The sequence below is a fragment of the Cyprinus carpio genome, chromosome A2, assembly GCF_018340385.1.
Source record: "Cyprinus carpio isolate SPL01 chromosome A2, ASM1834038v1, whole genome shotgun sequence".
Classification (NCBI taxonomy): Eukaryota; Metazoa; Chordata; class Actinopteri; order Cypriniformes; family Cyprinidae; genus Cyprinus; species Cyprinus carpio.
Genome location: NC_056573.1, coordinates 9517328 through 9529944, shown reverse-complemented (window position 1 = coordinate 9529944; position 12617 = coordinate 9517328). Strand labels below are relative to the sequence as shown.

The window sequence follows — 12617 nt, the reverse complement described above, 5'->3', positions numbered from 1 at the left end:
GAACCGGTTGAACCAGTTCACCAAATTGGACTGAATCGTTTGAAATTGTTTGCATCTCCAGTAAGCATTAATCCACAAATTACTTAAGTTATTCACTTTTTAACGTGGCTGACACTCCCTCTGAGTCGAAATAAACCAATATCCCAGAGGAATTCATTTACTCAAACAGTACACTGAGTGAATAGCTGTGAAGAGAGAACAGAAGATGAACACAAGCAGAGCAGCATGTGTGTTGTACTAACTTTTCTATGCGGACTCGGAGTGCTGCGCAGCCTGCACACTGTGACTCCGTGTTGTTTCAAGCGCATCATTCTGAGCACGGGATGTGCATAAGCAATTTGTGCCACTCTATTTTGGCGCCTTTAGTATTACAGTATAATACTTTTCTGCGCAAAGATTATTAATAGTCTTTCTTGTTCTGTCCTATTTATCATATGTTGCTGCCTTTATTACTGTGCTATACATTTAAAAGAAATGTATTTTATATTTCTATATAAATGTATGCTTGTTTTTCATGAATGTATTTTACAACAATACAAAGCAATGTGTAACATTTTACCAGATTTTAGACTAATTCACCTTTATTTGTAAATAAAATATTTCACTAGATTTTATACAATTACTGGGCAGCCGTGATTTTTCTAGAGTATATTTTGCTGCTGAATATCCACTAACCTAGTTTATAATAGTATTTTTGCCATAGATTATGATTATATATTATTTAATTTGTTATTTTTTATTAAAATGAAGTTGTCTATATGTAGTAGATTGTGTTTTACACATCAAAAGAGTGACGATCAGGTCAACACAGAGAAGTACAGAAATTCTACATTGATTTAAAAAAAAAACTGCGCTGGTATTGGATTGGATCGGTATCGGCAGACACTCTGAATTTTCGGTATCGGATCGGTTCTGAAAAAATGGTATGGTTGCATCCCTAATTAGAACACAATAAAACTACACTGACAGGAATTTAGACTAAAGTCAATTATAGGCTAAAGGTATATGCTAAAGAAGAAAAGTTGACCTGTGTTCTCAGGACAAGGACATTTTGATAAATGTCATGTCAGGGTAAGTTGTCACACATTTCTTAAGCCAAGTTGTGAATTGTTTTGTGATACATTTATTCAGTTTATTAGTTGTCTTACTATTAACAATGGTTTCATATTGTTGTTCTTTACTTTTTATATTTTTGCTTTTCCATGTTCCATGATCATTTTCGATTAAACTATTAAAATTTGGTTGAAAAAACTATGACAGTTTCCACTGTTACCCCATATAGTGTGAAAACCATGACCTGTTATTGGGGCTATTTTTCCTGGAAAATAACAGTGGAAATGTTCAGTTGCAGCTAAGTTTTCAACATAAAACTTTCAAAAATTAACTCATACTGAGAGAATTTTAGTGAAGGTTACAATATAGTCTATATATTCTCTCCTAAGTTTGTCAGTTTGCTGAAATCACGCTTGCCAATCCAAGGCAGCGATCTTCTCATGCCATTATCACATAAGCCATTAGAATTCATTCCCTGGGCTGTGTAATATGAATATATTTCTTATGTGGCGGCCTGGTGTGTAGATTGTAATCTTAAATGCTCTAATCAAAACACACACATAAACAAACAAACACAACTTAAATGTTAGTCAGCATAAGCGTCTGCAAATAATCTCTCCATCCAGAGAAAAGGTTACAACATAAACTTAAAAGTCACAAAAGTAATTTCCACAGAACACATACAGGTGTTTAAGGGACCTGGGAGTAATAATCCTTCCCTACTAATACTATAATTCTATTATTTAACCTACATGCAATCCATATAGGCAAATATTAATTCATATTTTGTTTTACACAAACACCAAAATACCCAAACTTGCATTTTATGTTTGACGTAAAAACAAAGCAAAAACCACAATAAGTTCATTTCACATTGCTAAAAACCTATTAGCAAAGCTTTTGAAAGTTCAACGTTTTCATCATAATCACATAATGCATGAAAAGCAACTCTCTTGACTGAAACATCTGTGCAATATTTGACATAGTTTACAACATTACTAGCAATCGTACACTGGATGGAAGTACTGAGCGATGCTAAGCAATTGCTGAAAATGAGCCCATTAACTATGGCAGATTTACCTCTCAGGCTGTATATTTTGCAGGCTCATCAACCCTCTGACTAACACTGGGACTAGCAGGGAAGAAGAAGAAATGGGATCAAAATTTCAAAAGATTCCTGTGCGGTACAACATCTCTAACCTGAGGGGAAAATTTAGCATGCTGTTCTTATTAGACAACATTCCTTCAGCTCACATCAAAGACAGACTCTGCAGATATTGTCTTGCAATCGGGCATGCATAATTACACAGGATTGCTGCGTTGCTTCATACAGCAAAGAGAAATGTGAATGGAATACTTCAAGCTTTAGTAAATTTTGCTTAATAGGTGGATTACAGTACTGTACTTCCACTGAGGTGTATCTTCATGTGGATGTTTATACTACTCAGGAGAATTAAGTATAAATTTGTCCTCAAGCTGTCCTTTTCTTTTCCTATGGGGAATAAATACTGTTCATTTAAAAGCAAACAACCACGACTAGCCTAATTCTCTCAAAAGTCACAGCATGTCACCACGTTTATAAGCCATTCCCACTGGCATCAACAGCTTTCCATATAAAATAAAATGTGCTAAATATGTAGAATAGTTTCATTGTAAATATATTGGCTACAGTGCTCGTTTGTTCAAAAACTCTGTATTAAAAAGTCATCAGCATTTTTTGGTGATTTATGGGCAAATAAAACCCACTGACATGCCATTTGAAAGTGAAATGAAAGGCTCTTGACAAACATTATTTGACTGAGCAGTAAATCAAATAATTTGTCAATTTCCTGCACAGCATCATTCATACAGAGTCGACACACATTACAACAGTGCTAGTATTCTTTGTTGCCAAATGTAAGTAAGCCAAATTTAAATGGCTAAACAGTTCCTTCTCTCCCAGGGAAAAAAAAAATGGTACAAAAGCTGTCACTGGGGTGGTACTTTCAAAAGATCCTAATAAGTACACATTTGGTATTGACATGCACCCTTTAAGGGTAAATAATGTACAAATGTGTACCTTTCGAAATGGTATAACACAAGTGACAGCTTTTTTTTTCTTTTTTTTTCTGAGAGTGTATCATTGGACTACCAACACAAATCATAATGGGAATTGACTGTATCCACCAGGGTTTTTGTAAAAAAAACTTTGCTTGCCTCAAAAACTTCCTCGTCCAGGATTCTGGTCCCAAAGACTGTGATGCCATCAGTGTTAATGATTGCATGGTCACTTCTGCTTAGTGGTTTAGAAATCTTCTTCTTGCAGTCCACAATCATTGTGACAGTCTTCTTTTCGATGCTAATAGCCACACGGTGCCACCTATCGGTTGGAAGGAAATTGTGTGGGAAAGACAAACAAAGAAGAACCATGAAGTTTGATTGCTCAGTTTGTAGAATGATATATATTTACTTTCCGTTGCATAACAAAAACGCATGTTCGGTTCTTTATACAGTGAGAAAAACAACTGCCCGCCATTGAAAGAGGATTGTATTAGTACAGGATGTTCCTAAATAAAATCATTGAAATGGAAAAGACAAACAGCATTCTCTCCATGTGCATTTAAAAAGGCGTTTCACTAAGCATCACTTCTCATATTGACTCAATTATAAACATTTCACAAGCTGGTTTTTGTTTAATACCATGTTTTCTTCAATTGAAAAAAAAGTTTTAAATTACATGAATTGTGAGAATACACCATTGTTTTATTACATGTGAACCTCAATGTGGCTAATCAAAAGCACAGAAGCTTACAGGCATTCTTGTTTCTTTTAAAGTAAATGTTTGCTTTGCCAAATTAGTTACATATGACTGCGTATTCACAGTTTCCCTACTTTAATTATATCTACATAGATAAATAAATGAGTAAGCTGATGGAAAATAGTAACAATAATAAACACAGTGGACTAAACTATCCACTAGGAAAAATTCAAAAGCAAATTGCATAGCCAATCCAAACACATTCAATGGCCAGTTGATGAAAACTGTACTACAGCATGTTCGAAACAAAAAATAAAGAATACTTCTGAAATTGATTTATTATACTGTACTACTGTACTAGTTTAAACTCTTTAGACCAAAAACCTTCACAAAAATAAAAAATCTACAAATAAAGAGTCAACTTGCTTTCCATCTGCGAGGTTAATGGCACGGAAAAGGGGGTAATCCTCAGGAGCGGGCTTCCCATGCTGATCCTCATACAGGAAGACCGGCGCACGGCCCACCTCCACTCCCAGCTGCTGGATGCCCTGCTCGTTGTATACCGACAAAAGGAAGGACTGTACTCCCGCCTTTGGTTTGATAGTCATAAGGATGGAGAAGTCCTGAGGGAATACTCCTCCTGAAGACACAGGAAAGGCATTGTGGGTTAAACATCAGCTGTTATTGATTATTCATACTCTTTTCTTCCTTTCCATGGCATTGATGAGCTAAGACTACAGTATATCAGACAGTGTACTGTGATCTAAACGGGCCTTGTAATATGCAGTGGCCCTTTTACAGCAACCTGTTCTTCACATTGTTTGTAGAGGATGGTTTAATGATGTATGAAACGGTTTGTCTTTTCTGTTGGCACATTAACTTTACAAGGTGTCAGATGACATAACAAATTTACAATTAAAAGGGTTGCATGAGCACTGGAGTGGAACTAAATCTCAAGCTAGTTATCTCTGAAGTGTTGTACACTTTGCCAACCTTGAGGGAGATTTTTTTTTTTTTCATATTGTTTTTCCAGTCCTTGAATCATAAGGTTTGGAGGTGATTTTATTTTTAGCCAAAAATCACAGAAAATGAATTGTTAATTTAATCTCCTGCTATTATGTGCCTTTTTGCAGTCTGGCCAATTTGGAAGATAACCAACACAGAACAGAAGGTCTGAGTTAATGTGACTAAACTAGTAAATGTAAATGCTGTTGTTATTATAGGCTGAGCAAATAATTATTTCAACATCCCATTCATAAAAACTATACTCAAAAACTGTGTTAACCATGGGGTTCCACGAGACATATGACACACCAGCCACACTGATTTTGTGAATGATTAGCATTACTATGTCAAATGGCCTTCAGTTTAATCAGTATGTAACAGTTCACCATCTGTGATATGCTACAAACAACATACTAGCTTACGTTACAGGACTAACAGCAACAACAGTTAACAGCAGTTTGGATCTGTTCAGCTAGTCAATGATGAATAAGCAAGAAACATTCTGGTCAAAAGTTACCAAAGCAGGCTCATTAGGATATTATCCTGGTGGCAACGTTTCTGCAAAGTGACATTATTTATTGCACACTTCCAAAGTTAAATGTCACAGTATGAGTGGCGCTAAATGTGCGTTCAATTTTATTTGAAACAGACAATTGTGAATCTGGCTACATTTTATCATGTTGGTTGCTGTCAGTATTGTGGCAGTTCGGAAATGAAATATCCAGTGAGTGGAGCTAAAAGGTTAAAGCTCTTTGAGCTCTTTTAGTGTTTCACAGGATTTGTACCTGAATGCTCCACATCACAGGTCAACACTGTACAAGGTGAGCTACCGAGCAAGTTTACTACATCAGAAAATCCATACATATGGAGTTGGTAATGCAATGCAATTTTTAAAATATATTAGTTTACAAATCATGCACTATGGTAAAATGCAGCCCTTATGAAAATTAACCATGGATTTATTATAGTAAAAGTGTAGTAACCATTTTTTGGTGTACTGACTACCATTAAAATACGCAGTTTTACTACAAATACCATGGTAAGTATGGTTAGTGTAGCAAAACCATGGTTTATTTGTGGTTACCATGGTTAAACTATAGTAACCATGTGTTTTTTTTTTTTATTTTTTATTTTTTTGTGTGGGGGGGGGTGTATTTGTTGTAAAGCCATGGTTAATTTTCATAAGGGAGTGAATTTTATGCAGGCACATTTTGGAGTTTTACAAAAACGTGGATAGAGGCACGTTTTTCCATTGAGCCTACGTTGGTCAAAACAGTAGTCAAAGAGCTTTCTTTCTTTCTTAATGGACTCTTTCTTGAAACATCAGACTTCTAGCACTGTAAACAGTCCAAATACATTTAACTGAGACGGTCAAGCTACATTGTGTACTTGCTGTTGGATGCATTTCAAAGAAATAAAAAAACAAAAAACAACTCAAAATGTCACTTTCCAAGAGAAAACTAATTATACAACATTTAGATTTACAGCCTTGCCCAAGCAGAAAAGTTGCTGTATTTAAGAGTAAGTAGGGATGAGAGTACATAGATTAAAACAATTCATGTACCTGGGAAGAGCTGCTTGGTTGGGGTGCTGAGTTGAGCACGTTTGTCCACTCGGTAGGCCACATCTGGTTTGGATCCTCTCCGGATGGTGCAGAAGCCTTGTGTTTTCTTCACTCCTTCTGGTGAACTTTTAAAGTCTAAGACCTTGAGCACATCCACGGGTTCAGCTGTGAGGCAGAACGTTGGTTGCTATGATCAAAGCGTTTATCATTTTCATAATTGAATTGGTAAGCAAACATTATTAGCGTCAATAGCTTTGCTACATCAAACCAAAACAATATTTGTTCAGTTATTTTCATTTGTACATCTAATTTAACTAAATGCAATAATTCTGTTATCAAGCAGCTAGATTAGAAATGAGGAAAAGTCTATGAGGTAAAAATTAAGCAGCACTCTCCAAAGATACCTTTCATTTGTCACACATATGAGAACGGTGGTTCTGGTGTGAAACTACTATTGTTGAGAAAAAAAAAAAAAAAAAAAAACCTTGTGAAACGGAAATTAATGGCCAGCCGTTTATTTTTCACAATTGCTTCCAAGTACAGTTGGGTTATTATGTAATTTTATTACACTATCCAAGTTTAAAAACAAGAAGTCAGTTTCAATGTGTATTTTTAACCTCAATTAGACTGCTTTCCTTATGCAATGTCTTTATCCTGCCTTGAATGGTGTTAAGTGAGTATATCTACAGTCAATTATCGTTTAGCAAGTGAGGACATTTATGGGCCACATCTTAACATTTGTCAATATGAACATGAACAAACAAACTCCCATAAAATCCCCCCTCGTTGATGCCACATGTCACTTAGCAACAACGCTAACTCTGACTGACGGTTTTACTGTACCTAATTCCCTGCCTTCGCATGTGTGCTGTGACCGTCCAATGAAGCAATTGTACTTTTACGAGGAACCAGAGCAGCATAGCAGTAAAGATGTGAAGAAATATCCAGTAGGGATAATTGACCCCCCTACGTGCAGATCCATCTACAAAGCCAAACATTCCAGGAGTTAAAGTCACTGGAGGTGGTCACTGTCCTTCTACGGTTATGGCAGCTCAGCATGACCCAGACTTTACAAGAAGCTCAACTCCACCAATATGTCAGGTACTATACTTCATTATGTTGCTAATACCGATGTCATATATAAAAGGTTCTGGTTTCACTCAGCCTGCACCCCGCAAATGGCTCAATTCTAATGATCCTTAACAAATCTATGCTAATGCTTAGGATTTATGATATGATTAATATGGCAATTTAGAAGCTGGTACTGTAAAGTGGACTCTGAGCAGCACTGTAATGTCACGCTGATTTATTGCTCTCCTCTAGTCTTTTAGGCTTCATCTTTGATGCTGTGAAAAGGAAAAGTTCCGTCTTTACTTGAGACTGATGAATGAGGATGTACGCAAGATCAGGGAGATAAGAGTACCAGCTGGGTTACTTACATCCATCACTATCCGAAAACAACTTTGTGTCCTTAAGACACATCTGTTTGTCATCCCCACTGCGAATGTTGTGGTCGAGTATGCCGAATTGTGTGAAGTCTCTGATTCTCAGGAGGTTTAAGGGAACAGAGGCTGAATGGATGACTAGCACATAAATACTCCTATTCTGACTCCCCCGCTACCAGAGACTACAAAAACGTTTGAGTCAGGGCAAATGGACATATTTGTCTGCTGGTCAGGCAGCAGACAGGAAGTATCTCTTTCAAAGAACCTAAAAACAATATACCATATAAACAGAATGACTAGTTGCTAAGACTCATTACTCTCTCTGTCAGGACTCAATGCTGGATTCAAACCAGGGTTTTATTTTCATATGCTTTGACATCACAAAAAGGCTAATTTTCCACCCTGTCCCTCTGAATGAAGGCTGGAAAAGCACTTTAGAAGATTATACTGAAGTCTTTTGATAGATCAGCCCTTTAACACTGTGCAAAAGGCACCATTAAACCAGCAAAACCTTTATAAAATATGAAGGACGATGAGCTGCATTTGTTGAAAATAGACACCGGGGAAAAGTCTCTCAGATGCCTGGTCATCACAGTTTAACATTTAACTATATTTTAAGGTCAAGAGCAGAAAAAAAGATCAGAGAATTCTTCTCTTGCTACAGTAGTTAATGTAAAAAAAAAAATGACTTTTTGTTTCATTATTTTCTGTAACCATATTGTAAGAACGTGCAGGAAGTGCTTATCTGGTACTTCCTGTTCCACATATGTGGCCAGGAGCTGAAGGGTGGTGCTTTTTTAGGGTTAGTGCACATGCTGAACACATTATGGTGTCGGCATGGTACAGCCTGCAGATAACTTTGCCTCAACATACCACCAACCAAGTCCTAATTCACTGAAAGCACAAATTTTTGTAATTCTACTCTTGGGCTGAGATAAAGGGACTATGTTTAATAGAAGGCTTTAATAGAAAAATAAAAATTTGGGGTCAGTGAGATTTTATATTTAAAATAAATTAATACTTTTATTCTGCAATGAAAAAATTAATTCAGTAAAAAAGACAGAAAATAAAGACATTTACAATGTTACAAAGGATTTCAAATAAGTGATGTTCTTTCTATTGATTAAAGAATCCTACAATAAAAGTAACATGGTTTCCACAAAAATATTAAGCAGTCGTTTTTAAGACTGATAATAATAAGAAAAGTTTTTTTTTTTTTTTTTTAATCATATTTTAATTTAAATATATTTAAATGACATATAAAACACACACACACACACACACACACACACACACACACACACACACACACACACACACACACAATATTACCGATTTACTGTCTTTATGATCAAATAAATGGTGAGAAAGATTTTAAAAAACATGAAAGTAATTCTTACCGATCCCAAACTTTTGAACAATTGTGTATGCTTATATAGTAATACTTTTATTTTTTATTTTTAATTTTTTTATGTTTATTATCAAAAAATCTGCAATATTTGCCTGGAACAGTTCAGTTTTACTGATGACATCAAAACAGCTGCAGACAATAAAGCCCCGTATGTCTACATCCGTGTGCACGTTTGTGAGTTTAATGATGCAGTGAGCAAATACAAATAAAGAGTTTCCATTCAGTTTAACCCTCACTGACAAAACAAAGAGCAGCCCTCTGCATTATCATTCTAAACAAAAAAAGTCTGGGAAAAAGGCATTCAAACTCTTAAAGGAGAGGATAATCATCTGTAACTCTTACGGGTCTCTTCCAAAATGCAGTGCTACTGTTTTTTCTTTCTAAAATCTAAACTAAAGGTCTCTTTGTGCTTTTCAGAATGCCTCTCAGCATTACTGCATACCTTAAGGCCTCATATATTCCAGATGTTGAGAACTGGCAGGAACAGGACCCCCCCCCCCACCACCTCTCAAAGAAGCTCTTAAAAAAATGTCAGTATCCAAAATCCATTAAAGCAGCAAATAAGCACATTGCTCCTAATGCACATCCACAATTAAGAATGCTGGCTGCATTTTTTTCTTTGTATTTTCCACATATTCTCTCTGGGGAAATCCAGTGTCAAGGATAATGACATGGCAGATTTTTTCCACAATAAAATATGACAAAAGTAGCGTATTTAGCAGAAAAGAATGTATCGTCTGTGTAATTTAGCCTCTAAAATGACTGCAAATCTTGAAGAAATCTGGCAGAAATCTCAAAGCCGTCAAATACACAAGAGACACAATATCAATTGGTCAGGCAAGAAAAATCATAACATTCAAACTAATCCAACAAGCAATAAAATCCCAGTACTTGACATTAGTCCTATACATACTATGACATAAACAAGAACTGCAAAAAAGGCCCTGCATCCTCATTGGCTGAAACATTGGATATCTGAGCAGGTGTGGCCAATATGTAAACTTTGTGAACTGTTGTAAAAGGTATTTCATTTAGGTTTTAGTTCAAATCCAAAAACAAAAACAAACGAGAGCCAAAAGGTAGCTTTTATGTATGGAATTTAGTTGTGTTCAAGGCTGGTATTAAATCAAAAATGTGGAAGCTCACTTTCAAAATACCCGCACCTCCCAATTGTCCCAAAGAAGTGCAATGAGTAGAAGACATTATCAGGCGGCCATTTTTGAAAGAGGTATGTTATATAAAATGAAATATATGAAATGGCCATCAGAACATCAAGAAAGGAAACTACTCTTTATCGTTTTACAGACTAATTAATATATTGTGTATTTGCAAAGCAGGAGAGATGCAGGCTCTTTGAAAGCTTTTATCAGAAAGACAGATTACCAAAAACAGTTTGCTATTTGTGATCCTCATATACAGGTAAGTCAGAAGGATATGATGCACTATTTTTGCCTATAATTTAGAGTAGCCTATCCACCTTTTTCGTGTCGTAAAAATGGGCACAGCCATTTGTAAATTCTATGGGTCTATTCTATTGTTTTGCTGCTTGATATTGAAAGTTGGTGTCATATTATTTTAATGTATTATTTTAATTATGAACACACATTTTCTACCGTTTACTGCATGTTGTTATTCTCCTCATTATTTACCTATAGTGGCTAATGAACCGGAAGTCTCACCCATAGGCTTACTTCCGTGTTGAAGAAAAAGGTGAATACAGGAGGACAAAATGTATAAATGATGGATAGGGCAACTTTTAAACTCAAGTGTCCTCGTTTAGCAGTAGACAATGTGTCCAAGTCAGAAAGCACTTCCACAGTAGGTTTCTGACAGTGGATGGGTCTTTAGTATGGACTGGGATAGTGTGGAGAAACGGTATCTCTCTTTGTCTGAGCAATAGAATTTCCTAAACTAATTCTGGGCACTCGAGTGCCTCACTGGTGTGTACAGGGTAGTGCAGTTACCATGTATGCTGTCAACAGGTCAAATACACTAACCTTTCTGCTATTAATTGAATCACTCTATTTTGGGAAATAGCCTGCTATAAAATTGTTTTGTATACCAAAATTCTGAAGATCAGGGATGCCTGGGATATTGTAACTGGTATTTAAAATATTTCTATTCAAATATAATATTTCTATATATTTAATATAACAATGGGCCTATTTTATACAACTCTGATAAAGCTTTGAAATAGGCCTACTTAGAAATATTTGTCTTGGTAGACTCTTCCGATCTGAATTTCAAACGGAGCATCTTGTATATTAGACTTGAATAAACCTATAAATAATATAACATTGTTTTCAAAAACAAACTACTGAGTATGTCTTAGATATTGAAACAATGCCATTATTAACAGCCAGAACGTATGCCACTTATATCTCTTAGTCAACTATTTTTCTTATCAAGCAGCATTTTAGGCATTATGATGCACAAAAAAAATATAATTTAAAAAAATCGTTATCGGCATTGAGGTTTAGCATTGCCTTTTAGTTCGGAACGCGCCTATGATGGCCATAAATGCTGCTAGGTAGGCAGCTCAAGGTTTTGAGACACAGCCAATGAATCTTACAGTATATAGCCTATATATGCACACGATGATTTTATTATATTTTGACAATGAAATTCACTGCATATTTTAAGTTCGCTACAATAGGCTTATACTGAAGGCTGGCATCACTGGAAGGTTAGTGACGATGCTCCTCAACCTTTTCCTTACCTGCTCTCACTTGTGTTGCCTGAAGGACAAAAGTCAGACTGAAGATTGCACTTAAAGCGTAGTTCCTGAGACAGTTTTTCGTTTTCCATCTCGTGGACCACCTTTCCTTATCCTTATCCATGACCGGCTTCCTCAACTGTCTTATTTTCAAATTCGTTCCTTTTCCACAATCCAGATTATTATTATTTTTTATTTATTTCTGCACTGCCATGAGCAAAAATAATCAATTGGTTGTCGTCGTGAACAAACTCCTCAGTCCCTCCGCCCAGTAGACTCACAGACTGAAGGTAAACGGGCTCTCATGAAAAAAAGAAAGAAAGAAAAAAAAAGAAAACCGGTTTGTTCCCTGAAGACCTGAAGTCTTTAGGAGGGTTGGACGTGGACTAAACCTGACCCGTGAGGAAAAAGAAATGAACACGGGAAAATTACCAGTTTTGGAAAGATCCGCCCATTATTTTTTTATAAGAGCTTCAAAAGTTTGACACCGTTTCCCCGAAATCTCAGAACAAAGGTGTATCTACTCGGGATCCCCGGGATGATGGGATGGGACACCGGTTTACCGGAGGAGAGACTCGTATAACCTGGATTATCATTCTGCGTTCAGAATCAGTGATTTAGGACCGGATAAGGACTATATCCACAGCATTTGACAGTTTACTGTCTTGCATTACTTTATACATTTG

At 36.1% G+C, this 12617-nt stretch overlaps 1 protein-coding gene across 1 annotated transcript in view; it reads right to left on the bottom strand.

The window, feature by feature from the left end:
- Positions 1-12320, bottom strand: part of col11a1b (collagen, type XI, alpha 1b) — a 90852-nt gene extending 78532 nt beyond the window's left edge. Inside the window, exons 1-4 of the mRNA XM_042771750.1 lie at positions 11935-12320; positions 6360-6524; positions 4217-4430; positions 3250-3412 (exon numbers count right to left, since the gene is read on the bottom strand). Of these exons, the coding sequence (XP_042627684.1) occupies positions 3250-3412; positions 4217-4430; positions 6360-6524; positions 11935-12055 (663 nt within the window). The 5' untranslated portion in view covers positions 12056-12320. The remainder of the gene's footprint in view (positions 1-3249; positions 3413-4216; positions 4431-6359; positions 6525-11934) is intronic.
- Between the last annotated feature and the right edge of the window lie 297 nt (positions 12321-12617).